Genomic DNA, 14,696 nt, shown 5'->3' on the forward strand with positions numbered 1-14,696 from the left:
TAATTGATGTGCATGTTGCTCTCTCTTTCTGAGGCCTTCTTGTTTCAGGCAAAATATATTAAATGTCTCTAGTCTAGTCCTCTGGATCTCATGTCATGCCACTTGTCTCTTATATAACCATGGAGATAATAAAGGCACATTAATTCTAGGTTGGCATCCCAGGGACAAAAACCAGGCTAGTTATAGTTTTCTACCTCCCACTATGTGTCCAGTTTCTAATTTTTTCAGTTAATGAATTAAAGATTTGGAAATTTAGAAATCTGGATGATACAGTAAATATTATAAAAGTAGACCACTAAAATTTTACATATGTGATTTAAACATTTCTATAAAAATAACACAATCACCATGTCTTTCACTTCTACTTGCTGTCATCAAAAATGTTTATGTGTCCTGTTACCTGATATAATGGGGGTCATAAATGTCTTACAATTCTCATGTTACCCAGGAGAGACTTTTCATTTTGATACTTTGCTACTTGTGCTTTTATTTACTTTTCTTTAGAGACTACATCTCTGTTTTCATGAATGTTACCACACTTTGAAATTTTGGCATAAAAGTTTAATTAGCATTTGTTATTAAAGAAGAAAATAAAACAGGAAAAAAGCAGGATTTAATAGGTCAGTCTAGATTATGGACTTTGTAAAAGTATTCACTCAGGCTAGAATAATTCTTCAACATTTCACAGGTCCATAAGTCTTTTTTTAAATTGTCATCGGACAGATTTGACTTTTCAAAAGCAAATGTGCCTAGAAAGATTATATTTAGATGTAGACATCATTATTCTAAACTTTTATGGAAAGGTGAAAGAACTAGGATAGTAAAAATAATTTTTTAAATGAAATATAAGTGTTGCTCTACTCAATGCCTATTATATGTCTACAGCAACAAGACAGTGTACTGTTAGAAGGACAGGCACACAAACCAATGAAACAAAACAGAGAACTTGGAAACAGAGCCACACAAACACACCCAACTGATTTTTTGACAGAGGTGCAGAAGCTAGTCAATGGAGCAATTAAATATCTATAGGTGAAAAAATCAACCTCAACCTTATAGAAAAATTAATTAAAAATGATCATGGACTTAAATGTAAAATTTGATGCTGTACACCTTTTTGGAAAAAAGATTTAAAAACATAGGGGAAAAACTTTGGTATCTAGACCTAAGCAAAAGTTTAGACTTGATTTTAAACACATGAAATAAAAGCAAAAGCTAACAAATTAGGGTTCATCAATAAAAAGCTACAAAGTTGGAGGAAGTATTTACAAGTTATATATCCATCAAAGGAATATATCTAGAATATTTAAAGAACTCTCAAAATTTAACAATCAAAAACTACAACAATCCAGTTACAAAATGAAGTAAAGACATGAAGAGACATTTCACCCAAGAGGGTAAAAAGATAACAAAAGCTCGATTTACAATGTTCAGCATTGGCCCTGGCTGGTGTAGCTCAGTGGATTGATCATGGGCCTGAGAACCAAAGGGTAGTCTGTTCAATTCCCAGTCAGGGCACATGCCTGGCTTGCAGGCCAGGTCCCCAGTGAGTAGCATGTGAGAGCAAACCACACATCCATGTCTCTCCCTCTCTTTCTTTTTCCCTGACCCTCTCTCTAAAAATAAATAAATACAGTCTTTGAAAAAATGTCCAACATCATTAGTCATTAGGAAACCACAAAGGAAAACCACAAGAAGCTATTACCATGCACACACCTGTCAGAGTGACTAAAATGTAGAAAACAAGTAGTGACAACACCGCATGGTGGCGCGGATGCAGAGAAACTGAGTGGCATATATTGCTGGAGGGACGGTGCAATGGCACAGCCGCTCTGGAAAGCAGTCTGGTCATTTCCAGTAAAAATATACAAGTGCCATAAGTCTCTGTGCAGTTTTGGAAATTTACCTCAGAAAAATGAAAATTTTATATTTACCCACACTCCACCCTTATTTGTAATAGACCAAAACTGGAAACAACCCAGATGTCCTTCAATAGGTGGACAGTTAGACAAACTGAAACTTCCATACCATGGAATACCCTCAGTAATAAAAAGGAACAAACAGTTGATATATTCAGCAACCTGCATGAATATGCAGAGAATTTTGCTGGGTGAAAAAATGTCAATTCCAATTTCATCTATATAACAGTCTTGAAATGGCAACATTATAGAAATAAAAAAAATGATTACTGGTTTGCCAGAAGTTAAAGAGGGAGTTTGGCCCTGGCTAATGTGGTTCAGTAGATTGAGCACCAGCCTGCAAACCCAAAGGCTGCCAGTTCAATTCCCAGTCAGGGCACATGCGTGGGTTGCAGACCAGGTCCCCAGTAGAGGGCATGGGAAAGGCAACCACACACTGATGCTTCTCTCCCTCTCTTTCTCCCTCCCTTCCCCACTGTCTAAAAATAAATAACATCTGTAAAAATATTTTTAAAGAAAGAGGGAGTTTGAAAGAGGGCATATGAAGGAGGGAAGTAGACATGGTTTTAAAAGGACGACCCAAGGTGTCTTTGTGCTGACGGGAATGTACTGGATCTTTCCTGTATCAGAGTCAAAATCCTGGATGCGCTATTGTGCTAGACTATGTAAGGTGTTATCTTTGGGGGGAAAGAGCATGCAGTAAGTCTCTGTTATTTCTTACAACTGCCTGTGAATCTACCATTATTTTAAAATAAAAAGTTAAACTTAAAAAAAGTAATTGTGTTTGTTAGCAAATTTTAAATATAAATAGGTAAATTTCATTAAATGAGAGAATAAGGTTTATGAAGATGTTTATTTCTTCTCTCTCTCTCTCTCCCTCTCTTTGGTTTTCCCTCCAAGGTCTGCGAGGAGCCATCGCATTTGCCTTAGCTATTCGGGACACAGAGTCTCAGCCCAAACAGATGATGTTCACTACCACCTTGCTGCTTGTGTTCTTCACAGTCTGGGTGTTTGGAGGAGGGACGACCCCCATGCTGACTTGGCTTCAGATCAGGTGAGTGGCCCTGCTGAACTGAGGAAATCCTGAGGAAGCCTGGCTGTGCTGTTCTAGTTCTGATGTCACTGACTTGGTCAAAAGGACAATGGCAGGTTCTGGCTCTACATTTCCCTGGGGGAAAGCTGACTGTCAGTCACAGGTGAAACTATGACCTATCACCAACTGAACTGACTTTTCGAGGAGTCCTAGAAATCTCAGGGTGATGTCTGTTTACAGTCCATCCCTACAAATGAATTAGCTGTGAATTTCTCCAGTCAACACTATTTACTGAGTACATTGTGCTATGTTATAGAGTCGAATGAGACACAGTTTTCATTCTCAAGATCCTCACACTGTAGTAGGATTTATTCAGAAAAAGCAGTAATACCAAGGACAAAGTGAATCTGTTTTGTTTTTAATTCCTCACAGCACTTAAGAAAGAACTAGGGATGTGAGACGTGCTCAAACATACTCGATTAGTGAGCCATATGTTTAGCCAGAGGGATGCTATAGACACAAAATAGACAATTTCTCAGAGGAAAAGGGAGTCAAAAATTCAGTAACGGGCCTTCCAACTAGCATTGTCTGGAAGATGATTGCTATAAACCTGAAGTATGAGTGCAATGGACGATTTGACAAAAATGAAAAGCCTGTGACAATTGCAAAAATGGGTAAATCTATTTTTAATGCTATCTTTATTTAAGTGTTTCTTTAATCTAGATTGTCATTTTGATATTCCACATAACAATGGTACTTCAGGTAAATTACATGGTATTTCTCAAAGCCATACATCTTTTTTTTATTGTTGTTCAGGTACAGTGTGCTGCCCTTTCCCCCACCTCTCCTCCCCATCCCAGCCACCCCAACCTCCCTCCACTGATTTCATCCACCTTGGTTTTTTCCATGTGTCCTTTATACTTGTTCCTGTAAACCCTTCACCCTTTTCCCCCAATTATCCCCTCCCACCTCTCCTCTGGTTACTGTTAGATTGTTATTGATTTCAGTGTTTCTGGTTATATTTTGCTTGCTTGTTTGTTTTGTGGGTTAGGTTCCAGTTGAAGGTGAGATCATAAGGTATTTGTCGCTCACCACCTGGCTTATTTCACTTAGCATAATGCTCTCCAGTTCCGTCCATGCTGTTGCAAAGGGTAGAAGCTCCTTATTTCTTTCTGCTGTGTAGTATTCTATCATGTAAATGTACCACAGTTTGTTGATCCATTCATTTACTGATGGGCACTTAGGTTGCTTCCAGCACTTGGCTATTGTAAATTGTGCTGCCATGAACATTGAGGTGCATAGGTTCTTTTGGATGATTTTTCAGGATTCTTAGGGTATAATCCCAGTAGTGGAATTTTTGGGTCAAAAGGCAGTTCCATTTTTAATTTTCTGAGGAAATTCCATACTGTTATCCACAGTGGCTGCACCAGTCTGCATTCCCACCAACAGTGCACTAGGGTTCCCTTTTCTCCACAACCTCACCAACACTTGTTGTTTGTTGATTTATTGATGATAGCCATTTAGGCAGCTGTGAGGTGGTATCTCATTGTGGTTTTAATTTTTAGCTCTCTGATGATTAGTGATGTTGAGCATTTTTCTTATGTCAATGGGCTATTTGTATGTCCTCCTTAAAGAAGTGTCTGTTCAGGTCCATTGCCCATTTTTTAATTGGATTATTTGTCTTCATGGTATTGAGTCATATAAGATCTTTATATATTTTGGAAAACCCTTATCAGATGTATCATTGGCAAATATGTTCTCCCATACAGTGAATTCCGTTTTCATTCTGATGATGGTTTCTTTAGTTCTACAGAAGCTTTTTAAATTTTATATACTTCCATTTGTATTAATTTTTTCATTTGTTTCCCTTGCCTGAGGATCTATATCAGCAAAAATATTGCTATGCCAGATATCTGAAATTTTACTGCCCATAATTTCCTCTAAGACTTTTATAGTATCATGACTTACATTTAAGTCTTCTATCCATTTTGAGTTTATTCTGGTGTATGGTATAAGTTGGTCATCTAGCTTCATTTTGGGGGGATCATGTACCAGTCCAGTTTTACCAATACCATTTATTGAAGAGACTATCTTTACAGGCCATTTTATATCCTTGCCTCTGTTGTCAAATATTAATTAACCATAAAGGCATGAGTTTATTTCTGAGATCTCTCTTCTGTTCCCCTGTTCTATATGCCTGTTCATATGCCAGTACTAGGCTATTTTGATTACAGTGGTCTTATAGTAAATTTTGATATCAGATATTGTGATACCTTAAACTTTATTCTTCTTTATTAAGATTACTGAGGCAATTCATGGTCTTTTTGGTTCCATATAAGTTCTTGAAATATTTGTTCTAGAACTTGAAATATGTCATTGGTATTTTAATAGGAATTGCATTAAATCTATAGATTGCTTTGTGTAGTATGGACAGTTTAATGATATTAATTCTTCCAGTCCATTAAACATGGTATATGCTTCCATTTATTTGTGTCTTTCTCAATTTCTTTCTTTAGTGTCCTATAGTTTTCTGAGTATAAATTTTTTACTTCCTTGGTTAAATTTATTCCTAGGTACCTCATTTTATTTTGTTGTAATAGTAAGTGGTATTGTTTCTTAGTTTCTCTTTTTGATAGTTAATTATTAGTATATAAAAATGCCATCAATTTCTGAGTATTGATGATGTATCCTGCTAATTTGCTAAATTCATTAATTAGGTCTAGCAGTGTTTTGGTGTAGTCTATAGGGTTTTCTATGTACAAAATCAGGTCATCTCTGTGAGTGACAGTTTGACTTCCTCCTTTCTCATTTGGATGCTTTTATTTCTTCTTTTTGTCTGATCACCATGGCTAGTAATTCCAGTACTATGTTGAATAGGACTGGTGAAGGCAGACATCCCTGTCTTGTTACTGATCTTAAGGGAAACACTTGTAGTTTCTGACTATTGAGTATGATATTGGTGGTGGGTTTTTTATATATGGCCTTTATTGTGTTGAGGTATAATCTGTCTATTCCAGGTTTGTTGGGAACTTTTATCATAAATGGGTGCTGGATCATATAAAATTCTTTTTCTGCAACTAGTAATATGATCATGTGATTTTTATCTTTCATTTTATGTGATATATTACATTTACCGATTTGTGAATATTGTACCAACCTTGCATCCCCAGAATCAATACTTCATCATAGTGTATGATAGTTTTAATGTATTGCTGGATCCAGTTTGCTAATATTTTGTTGAAAATATTAGTATCTATGTTCATCAAGGATATTGGCCTATAATTTTTTATTTGTTGTGCCTTCATCTGGTTTTTGAATTAGGATAATATTGACCTTCTAAATAGAGTTTAGAAGTCTTCCTTCCTCTTGAATTTTTTGTACAAGTTTAAGAAGAATAGATGTAAGTTCTTCTTTGCGTGATTGGTAAAATCTGCTTGTGAAACCCCCTGGTCCAGTACCTTTGTTTGCTATGTATTTTTTGATTACTGCTTTAATTTCATTAGTTGTTATCTGTCTGTTCAGGTTTTTTTCTTTTTCCTAATCCTGGAAGCTTGTATGTTTCTAGAAATTTATCCATTTCACCAAGGTTGTCTAATTTCTGGCATATAGATATTTATAGTATGTTCTTATAAGCTTTTGTATTTCTATTGTATCAGTCATTACTTCTCCTCTTTCATTTCTGATTCTCTTTATTTGGGACTGCTCTCATTTTTTCTTGATAAGTCTGGCTAAAGGTTCCTCAGTCTTGTTTATTTTTTTTTAAAAAACAGCTTCTAGTTTTATTGATTTTTTTAAATTTTTAATCTGTTTGTCATTTATTTCCACTCTTATTCTGTCTTTTTACTTCCTTCTGCTTAGTCTGGGCTTGCTTTTTTTCTTTCTGGTGTATAGTTAGATTGTTTATTCGTGATTTTTCTTATTTTTTGTAGTAAGCCTGCCTATAATGCTATGGACTTCCCTCTCAGGACTCTTTTGCTGTGCCCCATAGATTTGGGGTTGTTATATGTTCGATTTCATTTGTTTCCAGGTAGATTTTATTTCATCTTAGATTTCATTAATAACACATTCATTATTTAATAACATGCTATTTAGCCTCCATGTATTTGAATTTTTTTACTGAAGTTGATTTCTAGTTTCATGCCAGTATAATCTGAGAAAATGCTTGATATGATTTTAATTTTTTGAATTATTTAAGACTTACTTTGTGTCCTAATATGTGGTCTATCTTTGGAAATGATCCATGTGCACTTGGATGAATGTATATTTTGCTGCTTTGGATTGAAATGTTCTGTAAATATGAATTAAATCTATTCAATCTGGTGTGTTGTTTGAGGCTGTTATTTCCTTATTGATTTTCTGTCTGAAAGATCTATCCATTGGTGACAGTGGCTGTTATAATCCCCCACAATGACTCTATTGCTATCAATCTCTTCCTTAAAGTCCACCTAGATGGACTTCCAGCCAAGATGGAGGTGTAGGTAGACACACTGTGCTTCCTTGCACAACCAAAAGAAAGACAACAACAATTTAGAAACCAAAAAAAACCCAACCAGTACTGACAGAAAATTGAACTATATGGAAGTCCAATAACCAAGAAGTTAAAGAAGAAACATTCATCCAGACTGGTAGGAAGGGCAGAGTCAGGCAACTGGGTGGAGAGGACTTCTGGCAAAATAGTGGCTGGTGGACCCCACCGGGTACACAGGCGGCAGTGGGCAGACCCAGCCAGGTGGCAGATTGTGGATGGGTGCGGGGCACAAAGTGGCTGGCGGACCAGGAGGTCCCATACTCGTGGGCAGGTAAACCAGTTGAAACTGGGGAGCGAGACAGACTGCACAACCCAGGGTCTCAGCACAGAGACATAAAGCCTCAAAATATGGATTGAAAACACCTGTGGGGGATTCCTATTCCAGGAGAGACTCCCAGCCTCACAGGAGAGTTCATTGCAGAGACCCACAGGGTCCTAGAATGTACACAAGCCCACCCACATAGTAATCAGCACCAGAAGGGCTCAGTTTACTTGTTGGTAGTGGGAGAAGTGACTGAAAGCCAGCTGAGTGGAGCAAGCAGCAGTGTTGCCTCTCAGACCCCTCCCCCACATACAGTATCACAATGCAGCCATGTCAGTTGCCTCGCCCTGGTGAACACTTAAGGCTCCGCCCCTCACTATGTAACAGAAATGTAACAGGTGCATCAAGACAAAAAAAATAGCCCAAATAAAACAACAGATCAAAGCACCAGAAAAAATACAACTAAGCGATGAAGAGATAACCAACCTATCAGATGCACAGTTCAAAGCTCTGGTGATCAGGATGCTCACAGAATTGGTTGAATTTGTTTGCAAATTAGATGAATAAATTAAGACAAACTAAGTAAAATAAAGGAAAATGTACAGGGAACCAATAGTGATGGGAAGGAAACTGGGACTCAAATCAATAGGACTCTAAATAGATAAGAAAACGTGACCACCAATATACATGCTGTCAAAAAGAGACCTACCTCAGAACAGAAGATTTACACAAGCTGAAAGTGAAGGGATGGAAAAATACACCATGTAAATAGAGACCAAGAAGGTCCAGAGTGGACCAGAAGGAAGAAAGAAACAACTAAACAGAAGAGAATAAAGAAACAAGTATTCAAAAAAATAAGGAGAGGCTCAGGAACTACCAGGACATCTTTAAATGTTCCAACATTAGAATTACAGGGGTACCAGAAGAGGAAGAGGAACAGCCACGAGTGGAAACCTTATTTGAACAAATAATAAAGAAGAACTTCCCCATTCTGGCAAAGGAAATAGACTTCCAGGAAATCCGGGAAGCTCAGAGAGTCCCAAAGAAGTTGGACCCAAGGAGGAACACACCAAGGCACATCATAATTATATTACCCAAGATAAAAATGAAGGCAAGAATCATGGAAGCAGCAAGGGATAAGGAGATAGTTACCTATAAAAGAGTTCCCATCAGACTATCAGTGGATTTCTCAGAAGAGACCTTACAAGCAAGAAGGGGCTGGAAAGAAGTATTCCAAGTCATGAAATCCAAAGACCTACAACCAAGATTGCTCTATCCAGCAAAACTTTCATTTAGAATGGAAGGGCAGATAAAGCACTTCTCAGATAAGGTCAAGTTCAAGGAGTTCATCACCACCAAGCCCTTATTACATGAAATGTTAAAAGGACTTATTTAAGAAAAAGAAAATAAAAAAGCATGTACAGTAAAATGACAGCAAACTCACAATTAACAACCACACCTAAAACAAAAACAAAAATAAACTAAGCAAACAATAACACAGGAACAGAACCACAGAAATGGTGATAACATGAAGGGCTAGCAACAGGGGAGTGGGAGGAGGAGGGAGGGGGGAAAGGTACAGAATAGGTATCATAGATGGTAGGTAGAAAATAGACAGACAGGGGAGGGTAAGAATGGTATGGGAAATGTGGAAGCTAAAGAACTTGTAAGTATGACACATGGACATGAACTAAAGGGGGGAATGTTGGTGGGAGAGGGTAGGCAGGGTGGAAGGGAGTGAAGGGGGAATGGGACAGCTATAATAGCATAATGAATAAACTATATGTTAAAAATCCACCAACATTTTCTTTATATATTTAGGTGCTCCTTTGTTGGATGATTATATGTTTACAATGGTTATATTTTCTAGTTGGGTCCATCCTTTTAGTACTATGTAGTGACCTTCTTTGCCTCTTGTTATAGCCTTCATTTTAAAATTTATTTTATCAGATATAAGTATTGCTACCCCATTTTTATCTCTATTTGCATGGTGTATTTTTTCATTCCTTCACTTTCAGCTTGTGTAAATCTTTTGTTCTGAGGTAGGTCTCTTTTTGACAGCATGTATATGGGTGGTCACGTTTTCTTATCTATTTATCTACACTATGTCTTTTGATTAGAGTGTTTAATCCATTTACATTTAAGATTATTATTAATAGGTATTTACTCATTGCCACACCCCAAATCCAGTCTTTGTCACCCCTTGAGTCTGCCTATGCTGCTGTCTCCGCAGCTGGGGTTAAAATGCAAGGTGGAGTGTGCAGGGGTCCAGAAGGTGGGATGAGCAATATCCCAGGGGGTGGGGTAAATTCTTTTCCCCAGGCTGATTCCCCTGGGAGGGGCTTGCTCTTTTCAAGTAAAATGTTTGCTATGATATTGAGGGACGACCTCACACAGGGATCCTGGTATGCACTCCCCTTCTTCTCTCCCCACAGCTTTCCACTGCAAACTCTCCTCAGGGGCCTCTAGTTTTTACCACCCTCCCTTTGCTGGAGCTGACGGTGAGTGGCTGAGAAAAACACTTGTGTTTTGGCCCCTTAGAAAAAATGCTTGCTCTCTAGCAGGCTCTGTCTCTCCCTAGCAGACAGAAACCCTGCCACCTTTTACCACTGGATGCTACCTGGGTGGCTGATCTCAGCTCTGGCCTCCAGGCTGAAGATCCCATTATGGGGTCAAGACTTCACTCCTCTCATGGAGAAGCTTCCACAGCTATGCTATCCTTCCATTACCTTAGTCTGCCCTGTCTTGGCCAGACCACTTCATGACCCCACCATTCCTACCAGTCTTATAAAGTGGTTTCTTCCCATCCTTGGTTAAAAGTCTCCACTTCAGGTAGTCTTCGGTTGGTAATTCCAGATGACTGTTCCCTATTTAGTTTTATTTCCAATTTGGTTCTGGGAGGAGGTTCAAGAGAGATCCTCCTACTTCACCCCCATCTTGCATCTGTAATTTTTCTTTTGTTAAGCATTTACTGATCATTTCTACCCATTTGACAAATAGGAAGCAGAAGCAGGAAGGTTAGTATAAGAAAACTTATGCCTAAACTGCCTAAACTAGGCCAAGTGTCTGAGCATTAAACCAAATTCAAGAAAAAGAAGGACCTCTTGATGTATTGTGAACATTGACTAAGCTCATCAAAAGACTTTGACAAAAGATGAATGGAGGGTGTTAGGAAATGCTTGTTGAATCATTTTCTAGGCAGAAAAATGTGACCTGTAATTTCCTTCACAGTGGTGGCTACCCAGAAGCTCTTATGGATGAAAACACATACTGCATTAAACTCTAGCACTGGGTCCCCTGTGGACTGTCAGTAAGATAGTGCTGGGTTCAGGTTTCTGGAAAATAAAATTCAGTAGGTGGATTAATTCATGGAAAAAGTAGGGCTTGGAAAACAAAAGGTAGAGAATACCAATCCCCACAAGATAAAAGTATCAAGTGCCCTATCAGATAAATTAGAATATTTACAAAATAAAATGGTGATGTCAACATTTTGTTAAAGTAATATAATATAATAACAGCATTTTTACTGTTGTATTTCATGATCCTGAAGAGGTCCCCCAAACAGTAACATGTTTTATCCTAAAATGTTTACCTTACAGTTCTCTTATAGTGATTTCTGAAGGCATCCATTCACTTTGCATAGATGTCATAGCTTATGCAGCCCCTTAATAACCAGCTCAGCAGGGAGAAGGAAGTATAGAAATGGGGCTTTAGGCAAGTTAGAACAATTATCCAGGTTATAGAACAGGGCACAGTAAGGAAGAATATTGATGTCAACAACAGCCTCCCTAAGTGAGGGGTTTAGAGGTCAGCTTAACCAGTGTTATTATGGCCTGCAGAGAGGCAAAGCCTGAGGCCACCAGGTCAAGGAGATGCCCCAGTGGGAACTGGCTCCAAGTGGCCCAACTGATTCAGTGCCAGGCTTGGCCACCAGCCAGGAAGGGAGAGGAATAAAGGTGGGGGTGTTTAGGGAAAGGAGTTGACAGGGCTCTTTTAGTCTGGTAGGCAATATGGAAATCTCTGCTGGGAACTAGAGTGTTAATCTAAAATCAGGGCAGAGACTTGGTCAGAGAACAGAGACCCAGTCATGAGGAAATCAGGGGAAGAAAATGAAGTTTATAGATACCAGAGTACCCAGGGAAGTAGCCCAGGCAGACTGGATACAGGCAGCAAGGTGAACCAGATCCAACTGGAGAGCTCATTAACCCAGACCACTGGGCTCTGCATGCAAGTAGTCTGGGTCAGGGCCTAAGAATGTGCACTTCTACCACATTCTAGGCAATGCTGATGCTGCTGCTTCCAGGACCACACTTTGAGAACTTCCTAACCCCAAGTGGGAATGGGGCTAATATTAAACACAGCCAGATTTTACTAGGGCTGCCTAGAGCCAGGCACAGCTGAGTCTTCAGTTTAAACTCCTTAGCACCTGTACTAGAGAAAGGCACAGGCTATCTTGAGGAGAAAGTGTCACTGTGCATTGATTAATGGGAAGGACGTAGAACATGATACAATGTAAAGGAACAGGACTATAAGTTAGCATGTATGCAAATGAACATAAATTTGGCTCAACCATGTTATAGTGATACCAGCATGCGCTCTACTTCTCTGTCATGGTTTAGAACAATGTCAAGGAAATTCTCAATTCCATGATAGTTGTTTAAGTGAAAGTTGTCTACATTTTTACATTGTATTTAACAAAGCCTTCCTTATTTACAGAAAAATGCTTCATTAACTAACTTTCATATCAGACTCTTTCCATACAATACTAGAACAGAAGCAAATGGGAGCTTTGTTATTTTTAACAATGTGGAAACTCAAGGGGCAGAAACATGAATGGAAAATTGAATGCGCTCAAGTGCCGTCCCACAGTGTGTGGTTTATACACTTCACATTGCCTTTCCTTCTTCATTATTTTAATTCTTTCTTCTACTTAATTGTTAGGTATGTAAATTTGTGTTGTTTACCAAAAATTTGAGGTTTTTTATTCCTATAAAATTTGCCACTTAGTCACAAACTACTCTAGTACAATGGAGATACAATGTTTTAGAGAAGGTAAAAAGTTATAGTGTTAATATGAGTTGCACATTGATGAAAATGACTTTAAAACAGCAATGAGCCTGTGCTGAGAGAAACTCAAAATGATTTTTCCATATGAAACAACTTGTCCATTGAATAAGTCTTGTTTTAGGCACATTCAAACTTCTGTCCTGAAGCTGTTTTATTCTATTTTTCAAAAATACAATATTTTAATGCAGCATTTGAAATAAACTACAGATCTTTGTTTTTAAAAATTGTACAGAAAAAAACTAGACTCCTGCTGTATTATCTCAGCAGGTGTGCATGTCAAAGAAAGCAGAATGGTTTCTTGACCAGGACCTTGGATTTCCTCCCTTCTGTGGAATACATCAATACCAGTGGTGGGAAAAACCCAGCTTCCAGTCTCCAAGAAGGAGCTCTGGTGTTAGCCAGGAAACAAAAGCTTTGCCCTACAGAGGCCAGTAAACAGGATTATCACGCAATGATTACACATGCTTACAAATAAACCGCAAAGACCCGTAGGGCAGAGCTCTCTGTCAATGGTAATTAATTTGTGGTGGTGACCCCATCCTTGGTTTAGTGTAGGGCAACACATGGTGCTAACAAAATGCACGAAAATGGAGCCCGTGCCTCAGTGTAAACCTTTCCTGGGCTCCCCAGATAGGCGTGCTGGACCCATCTCTGCAAAACATCTAAAGCGCAGTCTGCAAGCCTTACTCAGCACAGCAGGACGGAACTGGTGTTCCAGATGGCGTCAGAACATGCCTTCAGCAAGCTGTCTTCCACAGCCTCCAGATTTGGACTTTTAATATCTCAAACAGTAACAACCGGTTTTATTGAGTACTTATTTTGTGCCAGATATTAAAATATGAATTGTAAGGCACATAACTTTCCCATAAGTCAGCCTCTAACCCGTAAAATGGGGATGATAATAGTAGCTGCCTTCTAGGGTGAGTGAGGCTTGGGAATGTGGCCCAGGGTCACACACACTTTTGGGCTGCAGAGCCAAACTCCAGCCCAGGCAGCATGAGCCCAGGGCACGCGCACCCAGCTGTTCTGTTGCTTTAGAGAAATGAGTTTATCTCTGATTCCTGCAATCTACCTTGATTAACAAATCCTCTGAGGAAAAAAGAGTTTTGCTTTTAGAACTAATACAGTCCTGTTAAAACAAACACAGGAAACCATCCATCGTGAGTGATTGGGTTGACTTGTTCAGGCAGCACAGAAATTTTCTGGTGTACCTTTCCTCTTTGACCAAGAATGGTTCAAGGTAAACAAGGCAGCTACAGTCCAAAGCAGCCAAGTTTGTTTTCCTCAATAGGAATTTGGAATGATGGGAAGTTGTCATTCTCACACCCATCTCCCAACCTATTCAGGAACTTAAGTCAGACAGGTGTTGGCTTCTTTCACACATCAAACAAACCCCAAAATCACACACACTGGCCTATATCCATTGCAGAGCGAACAACTTTCCATGAGTGTATGGTCTCCATTGTCATTATTTTAGTTGAACATTCGAATTCCATCTCTGGTTTATGACTCATCCCCATTATATGCCATCATAGAATGCTTTCTTTATTATTTATACCCACTGGCTACAAAGTTTTTAATAAGAGCTGTGATAAAAATGCACACAAAGGTAAACAGGGAACTGTCCTTAGGAATATATTTAAATCTTAAACAGCAGCAGAGTTAAATATACCTACTTACAGAATTTGTTTATTACTAAGATGTGAGGCAGATCTAATTTACTATAATGGAGGAATACATATAATTAAGTTCCTCAGTATCTAGCTGTGTTGCCTTTGCTTTTCCTCCTTGTATCCAGTTTCATGAATGTTTAATAACTTGCTTCATTGGTTATTAACACAGCGAATCAGAATACACACTTTGGAGGTAGATGGTGTGAATCCCAGC

At 38.6% G+C, this 14,696-nt stretch overlaps 1 protein-coding gene across 1 annotated transcript in view; it reads left to right on the forward strand.

The window, feature by feature from the left end:
* SLC9A9 (solute carrier family 9 member A9) overlaps positions 1–14,696 on the forward strand; it is a 529,357-nt gene that overhangs the window by 336,297 nt on the left and 178,364 nt on the right. Inside the window, exon 12 of the mRNA XM_037153405.2 lies at positions 2,820–2,973. Within this exon, the coding sequence (XP_037009300.1) occupies positions 2,820–2,973 (154 nt within the window). The remainder of the gene's footprint in view (positions 1–2,819; positions 2,974–14,696) is intronic.

This window comes from Artibeus jamaicensis, unplaced genomic scaffold (assembly GCF_021234435.1).
Source record: "Artibeus jamaicensis isolate MK-2021 breed Jamaican fruit bat unplaced genomic scaffold, CSHL_Jam_final contig_466, whole genome shotgun sequence".
Classification (NCBI taxonomy): domain Eukaryota; kingdom Metazoa; phylum Chordata; class Mammalia; order Chiroptera; family Phyllostomidae; genus Artibeus; species Artibeus jamaicensis.